This window comes from Pantherophis guttatus, chromosome 1 (assembly GCF_059756535.1).
Source record: "Pantherophis guttatus breed Tessera chromosome 1, ASM5975653v1, whole genome shotgun sequence".
Classification (NCBI taxonomy): Eukaryota; Metazoa; Chordata; class Lepidosauria; order Squamata; family Colubridae; genus Pantherophis; species Pantherophis guttatus.
Window position 1 is genome coordinate 21,546,943 of NC_142063.1, and position 27,771 is coordinate 21,574,713.

Here is a 27,771-nt window from a genome sequence, read left to right on the forward strand (position 1 = left end):
ACTTATGAGTGCTGCAGCATCCCCATTGGTCATGTGATCAAAATTCTGGTGCTTAGCAACTGGCACGTATTTATGACAGTTGCATTGACCCAAGGTCATGTGATCACCATCTGTCATCTTCCCAGAGGGCTTCTGACAAGCCGAGTCAATGGGGGGGGGGAGAGAGACAGATTTACTTAACAACTGCAATGATTCACTGATTAACTGTGGCAAACGGTTGTAAAATGGGACACAACTCACTGAGCAACTGTCTTGCTCAGCAACAGAAATTTTGGTAGCAACTGTGGTTATAAGTTGAGGACTACATGTATTATGCTTGAATAGCTGCCTCATTGCTCCTAGAGCAGGGGTCTCCAACCTTGGCAACTGTAAGACCTGTGGACTTCAACTCCCAGAATTCCTCAGCCAGCTTTGCTTAAATCTACCTTTGCTGGCTGAGGAATTCTGGGAGTTGAAGTCCACAAGTCTTAAAGTTGTCAAGGTTGGAGACCCCTATCCTAGAGCACCAAATGGAAGAACCAAGGAAAAAAAGAAACTACTAGAAAATAATGCACAGGCATTCAAAAAGGCCTAAATTTTTTTTTTTTAAACTTTTCCTAACTTTACTACACAAGACTCTTGATTGCCTACAGCAGCATTTTTACCCATCATAGCTGAACAGGGTTTCTAAATCAGGTATAAGTATTCAAGTAAGACACAAAGCCTTATTTCCAAATAGTTGTTCATATCATTACAAACTATTACAGGTAACCCCCCCCCCAAAAAATCAGTAAGTTCTTCATGTCCCAATGATATATGGAAACTAGTATGTATAATTCCAGAAGCAATTGATCTGGATTGTATTTAATTTTAGAGCAAAGAGATACCGAATGATTAAAAACAAGATTCCTAACAATAGATTTCAAGACAAAAACAAGACACGTTTCGAGAAAAGGGGTTTTGCACGTATTGTACTGCAATGTGGTTTGAATCATTTTGCTGCCGTTGTGTGAACACAGCCGCTGCGTTTTTGTAAAGCACTATTTATGGCTCAACATGTGGTGTAAATTAAACCTATTGTGGTTCATTGATTATACCATGGTTAAACTAATTCCATTTAGTGCAACATGTGAACTCAATCAGACTTATCATTTGACCCAGTCACATCCGTCAATATATGCCAATCCCTCAAAGACATTCTCCAAAAGGCAGTATTTTGCCAGCATGCCCCACTATATATAGTTCTCTATATTCTTTGTTGTCAGGAAGAAAAATAAGGTTTTTCACCAAGGTTTCTGCGCCTGATTGTACTCACCAGAGAAAACCAATTAATGGCAAACTAGGTACATCTGTCCTGATACCAAAGTTTTTAATTCTCTAAAAAGGTATGTTCCAAGAATCTTTCCTCTTTTTGAAAATATAAAGTTGTAAAGGTTATCTGTAATTCCAGGGGACTCGACATTCTACAGGTGCCGGCTACATAGCCAAGGCACCAAGAAATGAAGAGAAGCCGCCCTCCCCTCACCCCCAGGCAGAAGGCTCCTTTGTGCTCCCTTCTTTCTTGCTTAACCAAGGCTGTTGCTATCAGATAAGAATTCAATAGAGTATTTTGGAATCCCTTTGGGCACCCTCTCACTAGAAGCCGCCAAGGCTAATTAGCAGGAAACCAGCTGCTCCCAGCTGCCAGATTTTTATGGGATTAGCTTGATCCTGAAAGGAGCTTCACAGACACGCACATGTTATTCAGGGCACTTGGCATGAGCTGGTGCATCGGAGCATGCCAATGACATAGGTACCAGTCAGACTATTTGAAGATTTTATCCTGACAAGGACGCAACGGGTCTGAAAGAAACTACTTTGTATTCTATATTCCACAGGTGTGCGGCTACTTCACGCCACGGAGCATGAACTGTAGCTTACCAGAAAGCTCCCATTTCTGCTTCTGCAAGGGGACATCATCGCCTGGCACCCCTGCCAAGAGTTCACTGGACTCTTTCAGCTCCAATTAAGGCTGTATCAGTAAATCTCAAGGGCGCCTCCCTACTGCCACAACTCCAGCCACTGATGGGGCAAGGCAGGTGGAGCTGCGTCCGTCAGTCCCCCAGTCAAAAGACTGTTCTTATGTTAGCCTCACCACTAATAGCAACCCCCTTTTGTGCCCCGCAAGCCTTTCAGAGATGGGCCTCTCCTTCCCGCAACTTCATGCCGCCCCTCCTCTCCAGCCCAACTTGCTGTTTCAAATAACCACTGCAGGGCTCTGAGCGAGCTTCAAGCAGTTACTCTTCCTTTGAAAGCAATCCTACTGTTACCAGGGTGTGGTTTGGGGCTACACTGATTTAGGAGCTCAGGACCCCAGAGGGAATCACACGGGGGCAGAGTGGGGGGAATGTGACTTCAAGACCTCTTGAATGACTTCAGATTTACCAGCTGCCATCAGACTTGTCTTTTGGGAACAGAAGGAAGGTATCCAACAGCAGAGAGGGGTAGAAGGGGAAGGGGGAAAAAAGCTGTCACACAAAACCAATATGTAGATCCCACAGACAAATGTCCACACAGAGAAAATCACATTTCATGGGATTTTTCTCCCAGGAAAACAATAAGGTATTTCCCCCTTAAAACAGGGAAAATTTAAAAAAACAACAATATCTACCATATTACCAACAAGTAGCACCACCTTGAAATGCTGGCAACAACACATTTTCTATTTCTATATCAGAATAACCCCTAACCTTCTTCTAAACAAGTCACACCCGAGGTTGTGCAGTGAGAACTAGCACCAAAATATCCTCACACATTTTATGTGTAGCTTACACAGAGAGGGATCCCTTCTACTCCTCCTTCTCTCCTCTCCCTTCACCAACCACTGCTAAGGAGCCTCCTTGCTCATCCACCCCCAAAACATTCATTTCCAATAAACCCAAGTTTTTGTAGAAAACAGATGAAGAATTATGAATCAGGAAAGTATAAACAAACATGACAAAAAGCTTCCCACTAGTTGGCAACAGCCTCTGGGGGCATTATTACAAGAGGCGAGTTAGCAAGGCTAAGGAAAATAAAGAGAGAATAAAAGATTTACGGGAGAGACAGGCACTGAAAGAGGAACACGGGGAGCAAGTCATGGGTGGGATACATTCGCAGATAAATCAAACGGGACCGTTTTTAAGGAGGATTGCATTGCTCGATCCAGTTAATCCGGAATATCAATACTCAGGAGAACGCAACATTCAGGAGGGAAGGGGGAAAAGACATACTTCAAGTGGAAAACACCAGACTCAGAGAGTTTTAAATTTTTTTTAAAAAAGGACGATCCACTCTGTTATATGCTTAAAAGAGAAACTTTATTGAGGGATAATGAAGGAAGAACAAATGACTTGATGGGGCGTATTTTACATCTCCCCTAATCAGCAAAAGGAATGTCAGGTTTTTATGTTCATGCTGGGACCAAAAGAAAAGAGGAACTATTTTGGGGGGTTACTTAATGCGGGGGGAAGACGAAGCTCAACCCTCAAACCGTCCACTTCCCTCCCCCTTTGGAATGGTCCCACACCTCATAGCCCCCCCCCCCCCTTCCTGTTGTCGCCCCCCCCCCGCCCTTACCAGTCACCACTACGGGCCGCCGGGTCTTCTCCATGGCTTTGCTTCTTTCGCTCTCTTCTGCCCGACCAACTTGAGGCGACTGACTGAAGGAGTGAGCAGCAAACCCGCCCCACTCAGGGCCTAGACCCCGCCCATTGGAGGAGATCGCGTGACCACACCCAGGCCCCACCCACTCGCGGCAGAAAGAGGCGGAGGCACAGCGCTGGGAAGGAAAAACATAGAGGAAGCATGTTCGCAAGGCTAGAGCGGCACACCATACTTATACCCTTGCTTTTTAATAGCGCAGTCACAAAGCCCGTTCTTTCCCAATCTCCTTCAGTACAGAAGGACAGAAGAGCATCAGCACATCGTCCATGCTAAACTGCACTGATTAATAGCCATGACTTCCATACCAAAGTCCCCCGGGAGTTGTAGTTCTCTCCCATTAATCCTTTAGTCTAATATCATTTTTATTTCTATAAGGGTATTGTTGCTGTTATTATATGCTGCATATAAAGAAATACATACAAAATAATTGTATGGGAATGCCTTACCCAGGGACTATCAGATCTAGGCTTCAAAAATCCAGATGAATAGCATATTGTTCTTGGTTGTCTTTTTACAGGCTAGGCTGTATATATATTCTTACCAAGTTAAAATACCAGTCCAATTATTATTGTTACCCTTAGAGTGGCAGCACTTCTCTAAAGCTTTGGATAAATATTTTCTAAGCCCCACCAAGCTTTATGAGGTAGACCTTTTGCACACAAAGTATGTGGTGTATTACTCAGCTAGCCTAGGAAAAATCAAACTTGTCACAGTTGTCTGTACTTTAATCTTGGTTACAGTACTTGTAATAAGAGAGAATTTTTTATAAGCAGCTGAGTCAGCTAAACTATGTAATGAAACCCAGCCAATATCATAGCAAGAACAAAGGTTGCATTCCTGTTACTATTAGTGTATGGTCTGAAAAAGATTTTGAAGCAAACAATTACCAGATACCATTGATCTGCTTGACTACTTTTTCCAGGAAAAACTGCCGGATGTTTAATCTGTATACAGTATGTACCCTTTTCCTCTGACAAAGATCTTCTCAGGTATTTGCACTAAGTGTAAATGTGTTTATTTCCAAACTTTCATTTAGGAGCTCAAGACAGTAAGGTAGCCTTAGCAGCCCCTCTTATTTTTCTCCAGAACAACAAACCTGCCTAATAGATTATGCTGAGATAAATCAATGGGGCCCTTTCACCCAGGAAAAGTGCACTAGAATCCAGCTCTTCTTACACTGCAAGATATGGAATATTTATCATATTGTATTCCTTGTTCTTCTCACGAAACATTAACTTGCTGTAGTAGAGATAATACAGCTTTTTGCAACATGACTTAAATCAGGGTTGTAAAGATCGGCAAATTCTAAACAGAGCTACAGAAGTTGTTTTCTTTGTTAAAATACCTGTTAATGTTTTCACCCACCCATTATGAAATAATTTCCCACTAAACACTGAGATTCAGCTCACGCAAAACAATAAGCCATATGTATGGTTGGCTTTTAGTTTTTTGAAAAGTTGACCGAGATGGAATCTAATTGTACATTGGTGTTACATAGAGAAAAGTGCTTTTAAATTTACATTAAAACACTTTTCAGTGGAATGGTAATGTTTATGTGTGTATCTTTGAGTCAGTCTTGACTCCTGTTGACTGCTGGGACTAGCTGTGGCAATATGTTTGGACTTGTTTTGCCATTGCTTTTTTTCCTGAGAGTGACTGGCCCTAAGTCCACAAATGGCTTTCTGCTTAAAGTGAATCTACAGCAGTGTTATTCTGCTTTGGCAACTTTAAGATGTGTGGACTTCAACTCTCATGCTGACTGAGAAATTCTGGGAGTTGGAAGTCCACACATGTTAAAGCTACCAAGGTTGAAAAAACATTGTCTGGTGTGCCCTTGTGCTTGACCATTTTACACCAAAATGGCTCTTGGTTGAATGGTATTATTGGGAAAAAATATCCTAATAGAGAATGCAGTTGAGAGGAGAATCAGTTACCAAGACAAAGAGTGTTTCACTGAAGTATCTTCACTGAATTTTTTTCAAGCAGCAGCTGGACTGCCATCTGTCAAGGATTCTTTCCTTTGGATTCCTGCAGTGAACTAAAAGCTAGCTTCAGTGACCCTTTTCATTTCTATGAATAAACCAAAGTTGACAGACTTGTGCAACTGTCTAAATATACATAAATCTAAGAATTACATTTCTGTTACCTTTTTTGCAGTCTGACATTCTTCTTTTCATGGCATTGGACTGAATAGATAACCCAATAGCCTTTAAACAGGGGATTTGATGCATTTGTGGAGAATAATATCATAAAGAGCATTGATATTATATGCACCATATTAAGAGATAAAGTTCAATTTATCAATTGTATCAAGTTATATCAAGGTTATAGAATTCTTTACTGGCCAAGTGTGATTGGACACAAAAGGAATTTGTCTTTGGTGCATATGCTCTCAGTGTACATAAGGAGAATAAAATACATTCATCGAGAATAAAAAGATACAACACTTAGTGATAGTCAAGGTTACTAATGAGCTATCAAATCGTACTAGGAAACAAATAAAAACAATATAAATTGAAAGATACAAGCAAAATGGTTATAGTAGTAAGTGGGAAGAGATAGATACTAGTAATGAAGAGAATAATATTAATATAGTCTTAGTAACTTATTTGACAGTGTTGTGGGAATTAGTTGTTAAGCAGAGTGATGGCATTCGGGAAAAAACTGTCCTTGTGTCTAGTTGTTCTGGTGTGCAGTGCCCTATAGCGTTGTTTTGAGGATAGAAGTTTATGTGAAGGATGTGAGGGGTCTGTAGATATTTTCACAGCCCTCTTTTTCAGTGGTGGGTTTCAAATTTTTTTACTACCGGTTCTGTGGGTGTGGCTTGGTGGGCGTGACGGCTTGGTGGGCATGGCTTGGTGGGCATGGCAGGGAAGGATACTGTAAAATCTCCATTTCCACCCTACTCCAGGGAAAGGATGCTGCAAAATCCCCATTTCCTCCTGATCAGCTGGGACTTGGGAGGCAGAGAATAGATGGGGTCAGAGCCAGTCAGAATTTTTACTACCGGTTCTCCAAACTACTCAAAGTTTTTTGCTACTGGTTCTCCAGAACTGGTCAGAACCTGCTGCAACCCACCTCTGCTCTTTTTGACTCATGCAGTATACAGATCCTCAATGGAAGGCAAGTTGGTAGCAATTGTTTTTTCTGCAGTTCTGATTATCCGTTGAAGTCTGTGTTTGTCTTGTTTGGTTGCAGAGCCAAACCAGACAGTTATGGAGGTGCAGATGACAGACTCAATAATTCCTCTGTAGAACTGAATCAGCAGCTCTTTGGGCAGTTTGAGCTTTCCGAGTTGGCGCAGAAAGAACATTCTTTGTTGTGCTTTTTTTGATGACGTTTTTGATGTTAGGTGTCCATTTTAAGTCTTGAGATATATTATATATTATATATATCAGTGGTGAAATCCAATTTTTTTTGCTATTGGTTCTGTGGTATGGTTTGGTGGGCATGGCTTGGTGGGCGTGGCAAGGAAAGGATCCTGCAAAATCTCCATTCCCAACTCACTCCAGGGAAAGGATCCTGCAAAATCTCCATTCCCACCCCATTCCCAGCCAGAGGTGGCATTTGCCAGGTTTTTGTTTGTTTGTTTGTTTTTGATTTGATGTATATGCCGTCCTTCTCCGGAGACTCAGGGCGGCTTACAATGCGTTAAGTAATAGCCTTCATACTTTTGTATATTTATACAAAGTCAGCTTATTGCCCCCACAATCTGGGTTCTCCGAAGTGCTCAAAATTTCGCTACCGGTTCTCCAGAACCTGTCAGAACCTGCTGGAATTCACTGATATAATAATATAATTAATATAATATAATATAATATAATAAAATATGTTTATATTATATTATACTATACTATATTATATTATACTATACTATACTATATTTATTATATAGTGAAATGTTAAGACATCAATTAGAAATGCTATATCTCTGATCCACAGCAGCACAATGCATGGTTGTTATTTTGGATAAATTCTTTCAATTTCAATTTTAGTACTGTATGTATCATTTGCTAAATTATTGCTATATTTATTATGCTAGACTATGTTGAGTGACATCATAGCAAATCTGTAACTATTTTCTTTTGTCACGGAAAAGGGGTTGCAAAACTCTGAAGTATTCACCTGTAGGGTTCTTACAAAGTAATGTTATAAATCCTACAAGGTATAGAATTACATCAAAATATTTTGCATGCACGTTATTATTTATACACGACTGCAGAAAGTACAGTTTTATTTAAACAAACTTTCTCCTTGAATAGAGGCAAAAGAAAACACAGAAACTCTCCACACACACACACACATATGAAAAATAATATTGCACATGTATAGGATAAGCCCTGGTGCGCAAGCGCAGATCATTCCTCCGTCAGATGGAAGCCGAAGATCCTAGTTACGGCTTGCGTTGCATTGTGGGTATTATCCTCCTTCCCTCCCTCCCACGAGGCATGCGCTACAGTAGGGATAAAAATACTGTAAATCTCCTTTAGGATTGAATTTCAAAGAGCCTGGACGGAAGCTTCTCATTGGACGTCCGGCACTATATGCTGATTGGCTATAGAACTAAGTCTTGGCTTAAGGCGGGCGGAAGTCCGGCAGGCGGAAGTGGAAGTTGACGTTCCTGTGGCATCGCGGATAGAAGGATGGTGAGACTTGCAAATGGGGGGGAGGGGGGGAAAGGGAGCAAAAATTGTTTCTGTTTAAGAATAAGACTTAAAAATACGAATTAAATTTAACTAGCCTCGCTGTTACTTAAGGATAATTGGGGCTTACTTATCCCAGCCCCGTTTACTTGTAAGAATAATGTTGTCCTGCCCTTTAAGGAGGCTTAGAGACTCTCCAGGCGTGAATTATTTAGGATCGCCCCTTTGTAAAATGTGGCTAGGCCAGGGGGTGGGGGCAACTATGGCCCTTTTACAACCTGTGGACTTCAACTCCCAGAATTCCTGAGACAGCTTGGCTGTCTCAGGAATTCTGGGAGTTGAAGTCCACAGGTTGTAAAAGGGCCACATTTGCCCACCCCTGGGCTAGGCTGTTTCTTACTTCGTGAGTAAGACTCACTGAGTAGTAGCATGGGGTTGTGTAATTGGAGCCTGGTGTAAAGCAGGGTGTAAAGAATGGGGGGGGGCAGCTTGTTGAGAGAGTAGTTTTTGCATGAAACAGGAAAATGAAGTGTTATTTAAGCTGTAGATATTTCTCTCGAGTTTTAATTCGGTCTGTAGCTGTTTGGTTTTATAGTGCTGCTTTTTATAGGTATAAAAAAGGCTTCGCTGGAAAAAAATGTATATTAAGAGATAGGTTTAAAGCATCTCAAATTAGTATTACCATACGTCTTGTTTTAGTTTACTTTATTCTCATTGCACCTCAGTACAACGAAATTAAAGGCCATCTTCCGTGTATGTTATAACTATAATAAAACACAAACACACATCCTTCACATCAGGGGTGAAATCCAGCAGGTTCTGGAGAACTGGTAGCAGAAATTTTGAGTAGTTCAGAGAACTGGCAAATACCACCTCTGGCAGGCCCCAGAGTAGGGTGGGAATGGAGATTTTGTAATATCCTTCCCCCAGGAGGGAGGGAAAGGGGATTTTGCAGTATCCTTCCCCTGGAGTGGGGTGGGAATGGAGTTTTGCAGTATCCTTCCCTTGCCACGCCCACCAAGCCACACCACGCCCACCAAGCCACGCCCACAGAACCGATAGTAAAAACATTTGGATTTTACCACTGCTTCACATTGTTAGACTTTAGAGAACCTGCTAATATTACTCTTGATTATTTTACGGTTTACTGTGAAGATAATTAATTGAAGGATTTTCCTGGAAATAAATCCTGCTTTAGCATGAGCAAGAAGATTTTGGTGTTTGTACAGCTTCACATCGTCATCTGTTTATGATGTGAGATTAAATGCAATTTTGGTCTGTTGGCCAAAAAAATACTATTGATGTTGGATTAAATACAATTTTGGTCTGTCCATTGTTCTTAATTTGACTTCTTCCAATATAGTTTTAGAAATTGAGACTATGTGGACCTACTTTTCAAAATATAAAAATGATTATTGGATTAATACCATTATGGTTAACCAAATTTGGCAGTGAAAGGCATGATCTGCTGGTGTATGGAGAACTCTTTAGTCTAGCTGCTTAAAGAATAGCAGTGAAAGGATATTTTCTTCATAAACGTTAGAGCGGAGGGCTTGGTTGAAACTTATTTCCACCTTAAAATACCTCAGTTAAATTCTAAGAATTTGTCAGTGGTTGTTGGCCATGAAAACCTTGATCTTCAGAGATGGTCCATTTGAAAACTGTGCTGCTCATGAACACACAATAAAACAAGGCAATTGTCTTTCCATTCTGTTGATGCTGTTGTTGGAGGTGTTTTGTGAACCATAATGGGAATAGGCTACAATAAGAAGATGGTTTTTGATCCAGATGAATTTTTATGTTAGGAACTTGAAATTAGGAGGGGATGAAACATGCCGTTTCTTCTTCTGTTAGGAGGAGGAGGAGTACTTGTGTGAGGCAGTCTCCTGACAAGAGGGACAGAAAATATTGTAAAAAAAACCTACAAGATGACATTGCTCTGGAAGCTTATTTATACACTGGGTATGTTTCTCAAGCTGTTGAACTTTCTCTCTTACAGCTTCCACTATCCTTGCTGAAAACGGCACAGAACCACCCAATGGTAAGTTATCAGACTTAGTTATTAGGATCAAAGTTGTAAGTCTTATTTGTAAAGAAAGCTTTTTGGAAGTTCCAAAGTACAAGTATTCTTCAATTTACGACCACAATTGAGTCCAAAATTTCTGTTGCTGTGACATTTGTTAAGGGAGTTTTGCCCCATTTTACAACCTCTCTTGCCACTTGTTAAGTGAATCACTGCAGTCATTAAGTTAGTAACATGGTTGTTGAGTGAATCTGGCTTCCCCATTGACTTTGCTTGTCGGAAGGTCGCAATATGACCCTGGGCCACTGCAAACATCATAAATATGAGTCAGTTGCCAAGTGTCTGAATTTTAATCACATAACCATGGAGATGTTGCAATGGTCATAAGTGTGAAAAACAGTCATAAATCACTTTTTTCAGTGCCATTGTAACTTTGAACGGTCACTAAAAGAACTTTTGTAAGTTGAGGACTACCTGTATTTGCTGTAGCTCTTGATGCTTTTTATGACTTCTATCTTTTATATATCTTATGCTAGGATCAGAGAATAACCTGCAAATATTTAATGCTTAGTAAAGCTATTGTTCCAATTAGTGTCTAAATGGAAATTTGCTAACAGTGCTTTGGTTTTTTCAAAGGAATAAATTAGTACAATTTTAGAAAATAATATTTCTTTGGCCAATTTATTGTACATTATGCTTCCATATCTATTGGCCTGTAAAGATTTTCAGTAATATAAATATGCAAAGCAATGCATTTATATATAATACTTTTTAAATGTAAGCACTCTGCATTCATTTTAAACCATTCTTTATATGCTATATTACAAATATTTTCCTGGGTAATCTAAAATATAAAGATACGTAACATGTAGAAGACCAATAATACAATCTCATCTTTTCAAAGATGAGAACAAAGTTTCCAAAATTATAACAAAAAACAGAGAAGCAATCTGAAAATGTTAAAATGAAAATACTCTTAATGATATAATATACATTATAGTGTTAATTTCCTGAATATCAAACTTGCTCATTTAGTGGCCCATAGATGGAAATTTTTGAAATCATAAAAAGTGCTTAACAGTGTGATTGATAGCATGTAGTATGCTAATTTAAGCGTTTATTATAACTTATACATTGTTCCATTCCCAGACATTTTGAATGGCTTGCATTGTTAATGCCATGGTGATACTGGTTTTTGAACTATAACATTTTTCATGGGTCAGCATTTGTGTACTTAGAGATTTTCCTGTTCCAGTCTGAACTAATCTGATCTATCAGATCCATCAGGAGAAAAACACAAATAAAGCAAGAGGCATTGCTTCTCAGTGGCAGTACCAGTTTTCTGGAAAAGTCTCCCTGCAGAGATCAGGTTGCTGCCATCCTGGAGTACATATAGGGAAATTATCGAAAATAGATCCATTTTCAAGAGCATTTTAACCTGTCAACCCCATTTTTTTCCTTTTCGTTTTGTTGCTTTGTTATTTCAATTGACAGGAAGTTTGTTTTTATAACTATGGATACTTTAAATTTGCTTTCTATTGTGTAAATTCCTGTGTGTTGGACTGGTAGCAGAATATAATTATAATGCGATAATGTATTCTTGTTTTTAATCTTAATTATAATGAAGTCTATCTGATGCACAGATGTTCAAGTGGAGCATGATCTTACTCATCTCCTAATGCCTTTTTGAAGACCCAGATGTTTAATGATGTCAGAAAATAGAGGATGGTCTGGATATCTGAGAGGAGGTTGTCCCAAAGGAGGAAAGCCATTGTTGAGCAAGCTCAAGCCCAGAGCCCCTCAAGATGGCATTCCTTCAGTGTTGAGTTCCCCCAGTGAGTCCCTTATCCAATGGCTAGATTCAGCTTGGAGATATGCAAGTCTTTAAAGGTGATCCCTTGCACCTTGAATTGCAACTGAATCTTGGAGACAGTACAGTTCCTACCAGGGGCAGCCAAATAAAACCCCTATATTGGTCCTCACTGCTACTTTTGCTTAAGATAGGGCTCTTAGCTATTAAAAAAAATACATAATTGCTGATGAGGTACAAAAGCATGCACACACATCAGCTAAATTTAGCAGTGCAGCCCAAATGCAAATAATTATATTTTTACGTGTGTTGTGGAAGCATCTCTCTCTGAGCTCTGGTGGCTCAGCAGACTAATTAACATCCACTTACATCTGCTGCCTGCAGTTACTGCAAGTTCAAATCTCACCAGGCTTAAGATTGACTCAGCCTTCCATCCTTTCTAAAGTAGGTAAAATGAGGACCCAGATTATGGGAGCAATAAGCTGACTTTGTATAAATATACAAAACTATGAAGGCTATTGCTTAACGCACTGTAAGCTGCCCTGAGTCTCCGGAGAAGGGCGGCATATAAATCAAATTTAAAAATAAATAAAAATTCACCAGACCCAACCAACATTATCATAGTTGTTGTGCATTGATCTACTGTGGTGCTTAAACTTTTGTGAACCTTTTTGAATTTTCGATATGTAGCTTTGGATTATTTTCCTCAATAAATAAATGGACAAATGTCATGTTTTGGACTCATTTGTTTAATTGGGTTCTCTTTAGTTTTAGGAAATATGGAGAAGACATTATGTTTTGGGTATATTTATGCAGAAATATTGGAAATTCCAAAGAATTCACTAACTTTTAACAACCACTAAATGAGATGCACAGTCCTATGTATGTCCCAGTTTTCCCAGCTGTGGAATCTAGTCCCTCATATTCACTGGGCCCTATGCTATTTTGTGTCAGTAAATCCCAGATGTTCCCATCCACTCTGAAGCAATGACAAGAACTAGGCTGAAAAAATGCTATTTAAAAGTCCAGTTGCAGTATGCGAAACAGTCAAAACACTCAAAATTATAGTATGCAGGGCCTAAATGTCTCCTGAAGAAGTTTCTTGGATGAGAAGTGAAACATCTTCAAGGAAAAACAAAGTCCAGTTGCCTTTTGGAAAAAATGCACCCTTGGTACACATGGCCTATTTTGTTTTCAGGACTGCAACATTCAAAAAAGTTGTTCTGAAGTCACCTCTCGAATTAAATGCTCCTATGAAACTGAATTCACTGGGTGAAAAAAAAAATGCATTTGTCAAGAGAAAAATTAATTGGAATCCTCCCCAGTGATGGGTGGGGAGGTTGGCAGACGTTTCCAAATAGAGTCTGAAATTGTGCACAAAAGTTTTTTTCCTAACAATATTTTGTTAAACTTATGATGTAACGTTTGTGTGTGTTAAATGATGATGATGATGATGATGATGATGATGATGATGATGATGATGATATTCAGTTAGTCCTGTCCGACTTTTGGCGATACTATGGGCCAAGTCTCTCTACATCTTCATGTCTTGGCTACTTCTTTGAGTTGTTCTGTGCTCTGGCTGCTGTCAGCTTTGATGGTGTCCAGCTACGGTGTTCTTCGGCAGCCTAGTTTCCCTTTCCCGTTAACTCTTCCAAACCTAATTGTTTTCTCCTGCATGACATAGTCAAAATAAGTGAGATTTTGCGATTTTGCCTTCTAGTGATTTGTCTGATGTTATGCACTCCAGTACTTGCTTGTTAAATATTACCATCTAATAACTGTGGTGCCTTCCTCTGAAAGGCAATACCTTATTAGCAATAGCAATAGCACTTAGACTTATATACCGCTTCATAGTGCTTCACAGCCCTCTCTAAGCGGTTTACAGAGTCAGCCTATTGCCCCCAACAATCTGGGTCCTCATTTTACCCACCTGGGAAGGATGGAAGGCTGAGTCAACATTGAACCGGTGAGATTCGATCTGCCGAACTGCAGGTAGGCTATTGTACTGTAGCACAGTAGCCTACAGTGCTGCACTCTAACCACTGCGCCACCTCGGCTCCTATTATTAGATACGTTTGTATGTATGGAGGAAATAGCAATGGGTGAGGAAGGACACGGCTTTTTGTTTTACAAGAATGAACTATTTCTTAATGGAATTACACTACTGTACTCTCTGTGATCTTGTTATATTGCCTGTTTTGCCTTTTCAGCTGGTGGAGCTCAAAAATGGTGAAACTTACAACGGTCACTTGGTTAGCTGTGATAACTGGATGAACATCAATCTTCGAGAAGTTATCTGTACATCAAGGGTAAGGACAACTCCTCTGCTTTTCTGTTATGGATGCCGACTGCTAATTTTTAGAAAGTAGGAGGACAGAAATGAAATCAGAAGAATGATCATGTAGAAAAGAATTATATAGGCTTTAGGAATTCTTGAACTTTGACCTTTGTTGCTGCAGTTAAGCGAATCACCAGGGTCATGAAATGAATCACGTGGTTGTAAGCAAACCTGACTTTTCCCATCCATTTTGCTTGTTCAGAAAGTCACAAATGCAATCATGTCACCAGGGCAGCAGTAAGTGCGAGGACCAGTTGTATGTCAATTTTTTTCAGTGCCGTGTTAACTCTGGACATTTAAGTCTGCACTACTATTAATCTTCTCATCTTCTCACCGTTCCCATCACCCATCTCCTCCCACTTATGACTGTATGATTGTAACCTTGTTGCTGGTATCCTTACGATTTATATTGATATTGTTTCCTGATTGCTTATTTCTAACCTATGACTATCATTAAGTGTTGTACCTTATGATTCTTGATGAACGTATCTTTTATTTTATGTACACTGAGAGCATATGCACCAAAGACAAATTCCTTGTGTGTCCAATCATACTCAACCAATAAAAATTCTATTCTATTCTATTCTATTCTATTCTATTCTATTCTATTCTATTCTATTCTATTCTATTCTAAGCAAATAAGGCATTAGTCGAGTGCTACCTATAACTCAGTCTTGGTTAACCTAGTTCTGTTTCTGAATATTTTATATTTGTACCAATAAAGGAGAATATTTGTAGCTCAGGGCTAAAATGAGGGGTCCTTGGTGCTCTCTGAGCTTGCTTGCTTTCTTGCAGACGTTTCATTAATTTAATTTTAATTTAATTTAATTTATTGAATTTCTATGCCGCCCAACTCCCAAGGGACTCTGGGCAGCTTACAGCAAAAAACAATACAACAAAGACATAGGAAAATTATTAAAAAATATTTTAAAAACATTAAAAGCCCATGCACACCATTCATGGCCGGATCTTGCAAGATTGCAACAGCGAGATCAATGGCCCCAGCCCTGCCGGAAAAGCCAGGTCTTCACCGCTTTCCGGAAGGCCAATAGGGTGGGGGTAGTCCGGATCTCAGGAGGTAACTGGTTCCAGAGAGCTGGGGCAGCCACAGAGAAGGCCCTCCCCTGCAGGCCCTCCAGCCGGCATTGTTTAGCTGACGGGACCCGGAGGAGACCAACTCTGTGGGATCTTACCGGTCGCTGGGAGCTATGCGGTAGAAGGTGGTCTCGAAGATAGCCTGGCCCTGAGCCATGTAGGGCTTTAAAGGTAATAACCAATACCTTACCCTAACTAGGTAACATCATCAGTGCTAGTAATTGTTTGCTGCAAGTTTATATTCTGTGTGGGTAGGGGTGGTCTTAAGAGATTTTTTGGTTGGGCTGTAAACAGCCACACAAACAGAATATAAACTCACAGCAAACAACAGTCCTTACTAGCACTGATGATGTTACCTGGTTTGGGTAATGAAACATCTGCAAGTAAACAAGCAAGCTCAGAGAGCATCAAGGACCCCTTATTTTATATTTGCTAGTTGCCCACTAGGTGGTGCTGTCAGCCTGACTTCTTCCTCCAGATACCAAATTCACTGGGCCTTGATAGCCTTTTTGGGAAATAAAAACATTTTGCTTTTTGACAGAAAGAAATTTGAGAGAGAAAAACAATATTTGGTTCAGAAAGACAAAACATAATATTAATGGGTCACAAACAATGGGGAGGCAGTGAGAATTCCCCCTGTCAAACTCATTTTTAATATGACAAAGACAACTTTTGACATACATCTGACATAAGGAACATTGTTATTTTTGGAAGACTCAGAAAAATATTAGGTGTATCTTTCCATGATACTGATTTTTAATTGGACCGTTGTTTTGTAAAATGATAAGGAATAAATAAACATAATTCAACATTCAAAATCCAGGCTAATGAGAGTAACAACAGTCTGATGCTGCATCTTCCTTTCTTGTGTATTTTCTTGGAAAGGATGGAGATAAATTCTGGAGGATGCCTGAATGTTACATCCGTGGCAGCACCATCAAATACCTGCGTATTCCTGATGAGATCATTGATATGGTGAAAGAAGAGGTGGTCTCCAAAGGCAGGGGTCGTGGTGGGATGCAGCAACAGAAGCAGCAGAAAGGTCGTGGCATTGGTGGCCCTGGGCGAGGTAAGTCCTCTTTTTAATCTTTAGAAGAAGTTTGGAAACTGCTTTTCAAGGTCATTAAAATCTCAACACTTGCAGCAGTGGGGTTGAAAACTTCCTGAACAATCCCATTCAAACTTTGCAATAGAATAGAATAGAATAGAATAGAATAGAATAGAATAGAATAGAATAGAATAGAATAGAATAGAATAGAATAGAATAGAAGAATAGAATAGAATAGAATAGAATAGAATAGAATAGAATAGAATAGAATAGAATAGAATAGAATAGAATAGCAGAGTTGGAAGGGACCTTGGAGGTCTTCTAGTCCAACACCCTGCCCAGGCAGGAAACCCTACACCACTTCAGACAAATGGTTTCCAACATCTTCTTAAAAACTTCCAGTGTTGGAGCACTCACAACTTCTGGAGTCAAGTTGTTCCACTGATTAATTGTTCTAACTGTCAGGAAATTTCTCCTTAGTTCTAAGTTCTCTCCTTGATTAGTTTCCACCCATTGCTTCTTGTCCTGCCCTCAGGTGCTTTGGAGAATAGTTTGATTCCCTCTTCTTTGTGGCAACCCCTGAGATATTGGAACACTGCTATCATGTCTCCCCTAGTCTTTTCATTAAAATAGACATACTCAGTTCCTGCAACCGTTCTTCATATGTTTTAGCCTCCAGTCCCCTAATCATCTTTGTTGCTCTTCTCTGCACTCTTTCGAGAGTTTCAACATCTTTTTTACATCATGGCGACCAAAACTGAATGCAAAATTCCAAGTGGGGCCTTACCAAGCCTTACTAAGCCATAATGTGTTGCTTTTAGATAGGTTTTTGTTTGAAGTCATAACATGGTTTATTTAGGAAATCCTGACTAAATTAATCCTGACTAAGCAAAGTTACCAGTCTTACCCATTCACCTCTGTTTCAATAGGAGCTTAGCTCTATAGCAGGAATGGTAAAGCAAATTCTGTAGCTATTCAGCCTCTGGCCAATGTAAGGGATTGGATTAGTATCCCCTTGCTTCAGTTCTTGTAGCAAAGTGTAGGATACAGCCTTCCAGTAAACATAGCTGATGTTACATCTGGAATATATTACATTTCAGCTCTTTAGTATTTAGGGCAGTTGTCAATAGAGGTGGAGTGTTCTGTTACTACTCCTCAGAAGATCTCCATAAATACTAAAGTCATCTAACAGTGAACTCCATAAATTAGATGCTGTGTGAAGTTCCTTTTCATCTGCCGTACTTGCCAGCAGTTTTATCAGATCATCATAATTTGAAGAAGAGGAAAATCGCTCTATCTACTCCTTTTCCTGAATCATCTATATTTATGTCTCAGCTTGGCCGTATTTCCTCTAAAGGAGGAGACTGAGAGGGCAAAACAAATGTTCTTCCAGTTGTCATTTTCCCCTTATATACTGCAAGTTTCAAGACAGAGTACATTCCTCCCTTTTTGTTAGCTACATATACCGTATTTTTTGGAGTATAAGACACACCTTTTTCCCCCAAAAAAGAGGGTGAAAATCTGGGTGCGTTTTATACTCCGAATGTAGCCCTGCCCAGCTTCTCAAACTGAGGTTTCAGAGGCTGAAAAAAGCATCAGAAACGAAGCTTCAGAAAAGAAGCCCCCAAACAGAGCTTCAGAGGCTTTTTTTCTAAAGCTTTGTTTCAGAGGCAAAAAAAAAAGCCAAAAAAAGCAAGGCACAGAGCTCACAACCAAGGAACCTGTTGCTAAAATTCACCTCTGGGAACAGCTGATCGAGGGTATTCCAGGAGGCCGATCCACCTGCCAATCAGCTTTTTTCTTATTTTCCTCCCCAAAAACTAAGGTGCATTTTATACTCCGGTGCATCTTATACTCTGAAAAATACGGTAATTGGCATAAGAATTGTTTAAAAGATAAATCATTAGTATCCTTGCAGTTTAACTCAAAAAGTCTTCTCTGGAGGCATTTGGAAGTTCACATGTTACTTTCCTAGGATATTACAAGAGCAGTAACTCTCAATGGCACTGAAAATTTGGCTCAAGCTCATCAACCAGTAAATCAGTGGAATAGCTTACTTCCAGAAGCTGTGGGTGCTCCTCTTCTTAGAAAACTGTGGAGGTTTTTAAGAAGAGACTGGGCAGCCATGAATGGTATAGGGCAGGGGTGTCAAACTCGATTTCATTGAGGCCCACATCAGAGTTGTGTTTGACCTCGGGGAGCCAGGGGGGCTGTGGCCAGGGTGGGCATATTGAAGACGCCTGTAGCAGCCTGAGCGCTCTGCCAGCGAAAACAGGCTCCCAAGCTCTGTTTTCAGCTACAACAGCCTCCTGTGACCCTCTGCCAGCAAAAACAGAGCTTGCGAGGGCCACATGCAGCCGTCCCGAGCTCCATTTTTGCTGGCAGAGGCACCGCAGGCCGGTCCTTTGCTGTTTCCACGGTGGCCCCATGGACCAGATTTAAGTACCCCGTGGGCCGGATCCAGCCCCCAGGCCTTGAGTTTGATACCCCTGGTATAGGGTGTCCTGCTTGAGCATTCTTTCTCTTAATACCAAAAGTTGGAGGGCAAGTACCGTGTTTCCCCGAAAATAAGACCCTGTCTTATATTTTTTGAACCCTGAAATAAGCGCTTGGTCTTACTGCCATGTGCTCAAAAGCCCAATTGGGCTTATTATCAGGGGATGTCTTATTTTGGAGGAAACAGGATAGGAGGAGGCAGTGAGTTTCTTTAGCCTGGATGCATGTTTCTGGCACCTATTGGCAACAAGTTTAGATTGTTTGGTCCAGCAAGATTCTTCCTACATTATGGAGCATGCTAAGTGCTGGCCTAGAAACCAGGAGATGGCGAGTTCTAGTCCTGCCTCAGGCAAGAAAGTTGGCTGACTTTTTCAATCCATCTATCCCACCTTACAGGGTTGTTGTGGGCAAAATAGGAGAAGGGAAGAATATTTATGTCCACTACCTTGAGTTGCTCAGAAAGTAAATTAAAGTTGAGATAAAAATGTAATAAATTTAAGTGGCTTATCCAGCAACCAATTGTTAAACAAAGCACCTGAACCCTGACAGTGTTGATCAATACTCATAAAGTCATAAAAACCTTGCAGAGATTGATCTCAGAGGGTTGATATCTGGTTGATATGTAGTTGCTCATCATAGTGTGCGGTGTGGATGGCATTGCCTCCAAGTCTCTCCCTCCCTGAGTTAACGCTTCCCTTTCTGTTTACAGGAGTGTTTGGAGGTCGTGGTCGAGGAGGAATCCAAGGGAGTGGTCGAGGACAGCAAGAAAAGAAGCCAGGGAGACAAGCAGCAAAGCAGTGAGAAGCTGAACTGTGGCCAGGGAGTGCTCTGCGCCCAGATGCTATGTCATTGGGACATACTGGTTTGCTGTCTCCCCTTAACAAAACAAAGTTGTACTTTTTTAAAAATGTGAATAACTGGGATATTTGGCATCTTATGAGGGTTTACAGGTGTTTTACCACTCAAACATGTATTTTAGCTTCCGTTTGAGTGGGCACCGATGGAGAGTAGTGCTCAACTGACTCCCTCCTTCTTGGAATTACTACGGTAAAATGACTAGCTTAGCCAAGTTCACGTTTTTGAAATTGGAGAGGTAATGTGCAGTTTTTGTGTGAGCCGTTTCATTCTAATTGATAAACCATGAAATGCATTTAAGCGAACAAAAAAAAAAAATTGATTGTGTTGTGCAGAAGATCTGCAATCGTGGGTTCTTGGTAGCCAAAAGTTCCCAGCATTTAGTAGCTGGGGAGTGAATGTTGGTTTTTTCCTCCTAGCTGGGGAGAAGAATTAAAGCAATGAAACAGCTTACCTCGCGATCTTTTTATTGCGCAGCGAGATCGTTTTTTAAAAGATTGGATTACTTTGAAGAGGGAATTACCTCTCTAACAACTTCATCTTTCAAAAATTTACTTTTTCGCCCAGTTTGAGAAATAATACCATCAGTGACTTATAGAGACTATTTTCAGTGCTGAACTTCTGTTTTAAACAACTGAACTGTGGCCTCCCTCACCCACATGGAGCAGGTTTTCTGTAGCCCAAAAAGAGAACATCCGTAACCCATGACGAGCCTCAAACTAAGGCAAGATTTAGAAAAAAGCTGTCCTTCAAAGGTCTGGCTCCATCCGTTCTGACTAACTTTGCTAGTGATCCACACACAGGAAGTGAAATTTCACAAGTTCCACACACAATATGCTTCAAAGTGTCCTAAATGGAATTAGGTGCCTCAGCTGAAAGGGGGGGGGGGCTAAAAATGGGATTTCAGATGAGTTTCAAAAATACCGTTTTAGAAGCAGCACTTAAGACAACCCATTAGTCAATACTGATTAAAAAAAAAGCAGCTACAATATTTTGGGTAAAAACATTTTTACACGTTTTTGGCCTGCTGTCTGTTACAAGTGGAATAAAGTTTTATCTGTTACTGTGTGTGTATGTTTTAGAAAAGGGGGTGAGAATGTTAATGAGGGGCCCTGTAGAAATGTTCTCCAGGTATAGTAATAACACTCAAGAATAGGCAAGCTCCCTTTTGCCTGGCCTGTGCCGGATTTCTTCTCTTGCATGTAGCATATTTTTTTTCTCTTGGACGGATCTTGTTTACTTTCTACCTTTGAAAACTCTAAGTGAATGTTGTCTTGTTTTTGAGGCCTCCTTTTTCTTCAGTAGGAAAATGGGACTGCATCTTTTCTTACAGATGGGAAGGACAGCATTCATGTCATTTGGGAGTCTTATTTGCTATGAAAGTTATTACAGGTAATCCTCAATTTATGGCCGGTCACTTAGCAATCATTTGAAGTTACAACAGACCCTATCCCTACCCCAAAGGTTTTTATGACTTGCATTTGAAGTTCTGATGGCTGCTTCCCACCTCCACCCCACGAGTCACTTGATTACATTTTGGGCACTCAGCAACTAGTCTGCATTTATGGCCGTCTGCAACATCTTCAAGTTCATATGACCACAATTTATTTATTATTCGTATTTATTATTCGTATTTCTATGCCGCCCAACTCTCCGAGGACTCTGCGCGGCTTACAACAAAGACAGTATAAACAATATACAATAAGAGACATTAAAAACCCATACACATCGCTCATGGCCGGATCTCACAAGATCGCAATGGTGAGATCAATGGTGAGATTGATTATTGGGGGGTTTTTTGTTTTGCCAGAAACCAGTATTTACCTCTGGTTTCTGGCAAAAAACGCCCATTGCAGAAAATGGGTTTGCTTAATGACCACTTCAAATAAAAAATGTTAAAACATGGGTTGGTTACTTGAGTGTCTCTACTTATAACCGTCATGACTTACAAGGGAAATTCCATTCCATTATGGTTATAAATTGGAGACTTAACTTACCTGTATATGATTTTTAGGGGTGGGGGGTGGCAGGGCAAATGCAAATAGTGATTCCAGAAAATTTAATTCTTTCCTAGCCGGAATCTGGTGTTACCACTTCTTCTTGTGCCATATCCGTCATCGGATGTTGGCGATCCTATTTTTATCAACAGCCACACAGAAAAGTGCTGCTGAGTTTTTTCCAAACCAGTCCCTTAGGTTTTGAAGCCTTGATGTTCTTCTGCCTGGACCTCGTTTGCCTTCAACCTTCCCCTGGAGGATTAAGTGAAGGATGCCGTATTTTTTCCAGGTGTCGCATCATATGTCCAAAATATTCTTTTGCCTTTTTTATGGTTTTGATTATTTCCCTTGGCTTTCCCAGGCGGTGTATCACCTCCTCATTTCTGATTTTGTCAACCCATCTTATATGTAACAGCCGCCTGTAAATCCACATTTCAAATGCTACCACCTCTTGCTGTTCTCTTAATCTGGAATGCATTGTTTCTGTGTGTGAGGCAATGGGGTTGCAGGCACAATACAGTCCCTCTCCTGTAAGCAAAACGCACCACATGGTATGACCCTCAAGGAGAACCAGCTTTTCTGTTGCTCTTTCTTTGTTTGCCCTTTGTTTCGGGGGGGCGGGAGAGGTGGGGTGCAGGTGCCTCCCCCAAGAGCATTTTCTTCAGACTTGCTTTTGCAGGCCTGGTGCTGGCTCAGCTGTGTGGTGACTCACTCACTCCTCCCCAGGTCTGCGTCTAGAATAGCTGCACAAGAGGAGGAGCTGTACAAATACTTGGAAGCCTGTGTTAAGTAACTAAAAATAATCATGTCTCAATCCTTCCCTCCCTCCCTCCCTCTTTATTTTTATTAATGTTGTTCTTCCTTTCCTGATGCATTATGGTTAGCCACCACAGCCTAAAAAGCCTTCAGGCTGTGCTCCAAGGAAACTGCAGTTTGAAAAAACGTACGTAGAAAGCTCACCCTGAACCCTGGAGTACAGCAGGAGAGAGAGTTCTGCCTTTGCTCTTGGCACCTGCTCAGCCTCAGCCGCTTTGCCCGTCTTGATGAGATGCCCACAAAAACAGCAGGTGAATGCTCCCGTACACGAAGAGGCTACCTGCTTAAATCGGGCAGATGTTTTCCAGGCCTTCTCCATTTGGGAAGAAGCCTTGCTTGGCCATTTCAAGCATCTTTTCTTTAGCACTGGTCAAGCCAGATGCATCAGGTTCGTAAAAAGTATTTTCCTTTGTTGAAACTCCAGCAACTGAGAAGCAAAACGTCGTCAAAGGAAAACCAGAAAGTCTAGTTGAGTGCCTCTTGAAAAAAGCACTTTTGGGTTAGCTATGGAGATTTTAAGAAGCTGTTGAGTAGAGCTGGATTATTTTCCTACGTTCCCAAATCTTGTTGACAGCAGTGAGTACAGGTAGCCCTCGACTTACAACAGTTCGTTTAGTGACCGTTCAAAGTTACAACAGCACTAAAAAAAGTGACATCGTTTTTCACACAAACATTGTAGCATCCTCATGGTTACATGATCAAAATTCAGAAGTTTGGCAACCGACTCATATTTATGGCCGTTGAAATGTCCCGGGGTCATATGATCACCTTTTGCAGCCTTCGGACAAGCAGAGTCAATGGGGAAGCCAGATTTACTTAACAACCCTGTCACTAACTTAATAACTGGAGGGATTCACTTAACAACTGTGGTAAGGAAGGTTGTGAAATGGGACAAAACTAACTTAACGAATGTTTCACTTGGCAACAGATATTTTGGGCTCAATTGTGGTCATAATTCAAGGACTACCTATTTTCTTCCGCATACTAGTATTCAACAGAATAATCTTTTTTTTTTTTCTACTGCCTTCCTTAGAGGCCAGTACAACACAAATTAAGAATACCAGAAGGAACACAAGGAAAAGGATTTGTCCTAAAAAGCTGTAAAATGGTCTCCCTGGCAGAGACATGTTGAAAATAAAGTATCAATTGAGCTGGCCTTGTTTGGTCAGTAAGCATCCAGGTGGGTTGAACAATGGAGGACAATCTGTCTGGAGTGATGTGAAGCCAGCCCTCTTCCCAGCTTCTAAATTGTGATGGGGAGAACAGAGCTCTAACAACTCGAGTAAAGATAGATGCATTTACACCAGGAAAAGGTTGAGGATCTGGTCAAGAGTACATTTCTGTCTTGCCAATCCAAAAACTGGATTTAACTGTCCCAGAAGGAGTTATAGACAACCCCTGAGCCAGTCAGATACCGTGTTTCCCCGAAAATAAGAACCAACCAGAAAATAAGTCCTAGCATGATTTTTCAGGATGCTCATAATATAAGCATTACCCCAAAATAAGCCCCAATTAAGAGCGTCAGCCAGACGGACCGTATTTAGTACCGTATTTCCCCAAAAATAAGACCTAACAGGAAAATCAGCCCTAATGTGTCTTTTGAAGTAAAAATTACTATAAGACCCGGTCTTATTTTCAGGGAAACACGGGTAGCTGGGTGACCTTAGGGGCCCCTCCTAAGAGCTAGATTTCTTGAGCAGCCTTCCCATGTAAGTCCATCCATGTTGTGCTCTTAGCCTTGAATGTGTGCATCTTAAATCAAAGGGATGACTAAGAGCACACTCGGCTCTTTTATATCCAGTTCTAAGTATAGTGCAGTAGTTGGCTAAGTGTCAACTAAGTACAAGGCTCCAATAACCTTTAGGGCTGCTGCTGAACTGGAGGCATGATGAGGTTTGAAAGGCATATGACAAAGGCATCCTTTGGCTTCGAGACAAAAAGATTCATAGGTTTGCCTTTGGGGTTTCACACAGTAGCGGTGTCTTTAAAAATGGACATTCTGTTGACCAGCATATTACTGGGACAATGAATGAATGAAATACAGTAGAGCTTTAGTCAAACAAACTTCTCTAGAAAATTTTGAAGGATGAGGTGAAAATCTTTTAAAACAGAAACATGGAAACATGAATTTCTGAACTGTTCTTTTTCTTTGCAACTCCCCACCCCCCAATTTAAAAGCAGCATTTTTAAATGTCCCTATTAATTCCAAAGTGCAGTGGGTGTGGCCCTGATGTATACTGTCAGGTGCTGTTTAAAGGTCTTTGGGAGAAGCAGTGCAGATACTTAAATCTATTATCTAAGTTTCTAGCTCTCATGTTTTCTGACTCAGAGAATTTCTAAGAATTGGTTATCTAGTTCATTTGCTCTTGTTTTAACCTTACTATTAATCGGGTTTGAATTAAACTTTAAAATGTTGCATATTTTGTGTTATTACCCTGTTTCCCCAAAAATAAGACATCCCGTGATAATAAGCCCAAAGGGCTTTCGAGCGCATGCGCTGAAACAAGCCTCCCCCGAAAATAAGCCCTCCCCGAAAATATTTAAGCGCAGAGCTGGAAATCGGGTAAACGGCAAGAGGAGCCCCATCTTGCTCCACACGCCCCAAAATAATAAGACCTCCCCAAATATAAGGCCAAGCGCTTATTTCGGGTTCAAAAAAATATAAGACGGTCTTATTTTCGGGAAAACACAGTACATTCATGAGAGGCCATAACATCCATAACATACAGTAAGAAAAGCAGGGATTTGGCTCTGATGGCCCAATAGGAAACAACATTACAATGACTGTGAATTGCAAATGCTTGCTACCTTTTGTTAACTTTTTCAAAATACATTTTAAAAATAAAAATATTCATCATGGGCTTAATTACCCAGATTTATTTTGTATGTGTTAAAAGTTCCAAATTACAAACCGCTGTACAGGATTTACAACCACAATTGGGACTAGAATCTCCGTTGCAAAACAAGGATTTTGTTATCTGAGTTGCAAGTCTGATTTTATGAATTGAATACTTTTTATTTGGCCAAGTGTGAATAGACACACAAGGAACTTTTCTCTGGTGCAGAAGCTGCAAAGCAACAGAATAACTATAGTACCGATAAGAGGGGAATGATCTCTTTAATGACTTTTTTGCCATGTTTGTTAAATGAATCACTGAAGTTATTAAGCGAATCTGACTTCCCCAATTAACATTGCTTGTTAGAAGACAGCTGGGAAGGTCACAACAACAATCAAATGATCCAGGAAGCTGCAGTCATTGTAAATACACGTTGATTGCCAAGTGCCCAAATTTTTATCATGTGACTGTGAGGATGTCGCAATGGTCATAAGTGCAAGGACTAGTTGTAAGTTACTTTTTTGACTGCCGTTCGCTAAGCAAATGGTTATAAATTGAGGACCACCTGTACTGTATCGTGATAATATTATGTTAGAATTTTGCATCTCTGCATAATAAAGCCCTCTACAAAATTCTGGATCCCCAAACCATCACAGCTCGTGGCAGTTCTTGATCCCAAGATATCCCTATGGCTTCAACAGAACCTGGTTGCCTTAGACACCACCGCGAATTATTGCCAAAATTTTTGAGGAGGGGAGGGAGGGTTGAGCTGGAAACGCCTGTGTTTTAATTACCGGGTGCCTGTGCAATTAAAACTAGAATTCTGATTGAAGCAGGGCTGGCTTTCCTGCCTTCCCTCCCTCCCATTGCGGCTGCTCTCATCCCTGGCAGAGATCCAGGAGAGAGGCCTGCAACAGATTAAAGGCCCTGGAAGCTTTCTTAACCACCTCTACTAAGAGGGAGGGAGAGGGTGGGTGCAACATGTGCAAAAGGAGGCCCAAGGCTGGGTGAGAATCTGCCATCGAGAGGGGCTCCTTAAAACTTGCATCAGGATGCAGTGTATTGGGCTGGAACACTTGCATCCATTTGGAATCTGAATACCTTAATGGGGGTGGTATCCCTCATTAAAAGGAGGCTCACATTCCTGCAACAGCAATTGGGGCCCTCCCGAAACCTCTAAGGCAAGCTGTGGGTGTGTCCCACAAGTCACAAAGGTTTAATGGCAAAATGTTTAATTTGCAAAATGTTTTTATTTTTAAACAAAACATAAAACATCCTTCATCCATTACAATTTCAAGCAGTGTGTCGATCGGTTACAAATCCCTTGTGCTTCTTCCCCATAATCATATTTTACTAATTATCTAATTTCTCATATTATCCACCTGATATATATCTTTATATCATTATTCTCATTTGCCATTTATTTAACAACGGCATTATCATTCCAAAAAAAATATTAGTTTCACATATTATATTCTAACATTCATTTTATATTTCATTTCCATGTTTTATTATCTAGCCATTGGTAAAATAAATCCCATATCTTTGGGATATTGTTTATCTTCTTGTTCTCTAATTTCAAATGTCAATTTACTCATTTTGGCACATTCCATAATTTTCTTAATAAATGGCGGCCTCTGGTTCAAGCTACCTTTCCACAAAGCTCACTGATGATTGACAATGCAGAAGGATCACAAACATCTAAACGGGGTGTGTGTGTGTATGTGTGTGTGTCTCCAATCTTGGCCACTTTAAGACTCATGGACTTCAACTCCCAGAATTCCTCAGCCAGCAAAGCAAAACTGGCTGAGGAATTCTGGGAGTTGAAGTCCACGAGTCTTAAAATGGCCAAGATTGGAGACCCCTGATCTAAACTCTGAAAGATAACGAAGGCTTCTCGATTTTAAGTTTTGGTATATATTTATCCTGCATATTCATGAAACTTACAGGGTTTCAGCAGCCTCATTTTCCATTTCTAACTTCCCCGTGTTCCTTCCCTTTAATCTTGATGAAAAACACAAGGGCTGCGTAACAAGTGTAAGATCCCTGCAGGATGCTATATCAAGCATAAAACATGAACAGAATGCCACATGGGCAAAGGAAGATCTGGGAAAGTGATAACTTGACAAGTGGTACATAAATTGTAG

The 27,771-nt window shown here is 40.5% G+C and overlaps 2 protein-coding genes across 3 annotated transcripts in view; one reads left to right on the forward strand and one right to left on the reverse strand.

Moving 5' to 3' along the window:
- PGPEP1 (pyroglutamyl-peptidase I) overlaps positions 1 to 3,721 on the reverse strand; it is a 38,295-nt gene extending 34,574 nt beyond the window's left edge. Inside the window, exon 1 of one of the 2 annotated variants that reach the window (XM_034437630.3) lies at positions 3,577 to 3,721. In XM_034437630.3, coding sequence (XP_034293521.1) covers positions 3,577 to 3,610 — 34 coding nt within the window. In that variant the 5' untranslated portion in view covers positions 3,611 to 3,721. The remainder of the gene's footprint in view (positions 1 to 3,576) is intronic. The other variant, XM_087894537.1, reaches the window with a different exon arrangement.
- A 4,313-nt stretch (positions 3,722 to 8,034) lies between these two features.
- On the forward strand, positions 8,035 to 21,037 carry LSM4 (LSM4 homolog, U6 small nuclear RNA and mRNA degradation associated). Its single transcript, XM_034437628.3, has 5 exons — positions 8,035 to 8,309; positions 10,306 to 10,347; positions 14,353 to 14,451; positions 16,461 to 16,644; positions 19,829 to 21,037. The coding sequence occupies exons 1-5, from the start codon at positions 8,307 to 8,309 to the stop codon at positions 19,918 to 19,920; spliced, it is 420 nt and encodes a 139-aa protein (XP_034293519.1). The 5' UTR covers positions 8,035 to 8,306; the 3' UTR covers positions 19,921 to 21,037.
- Positions 21,038 to 27,771: the final 6,734 nt, after the last annotated feature.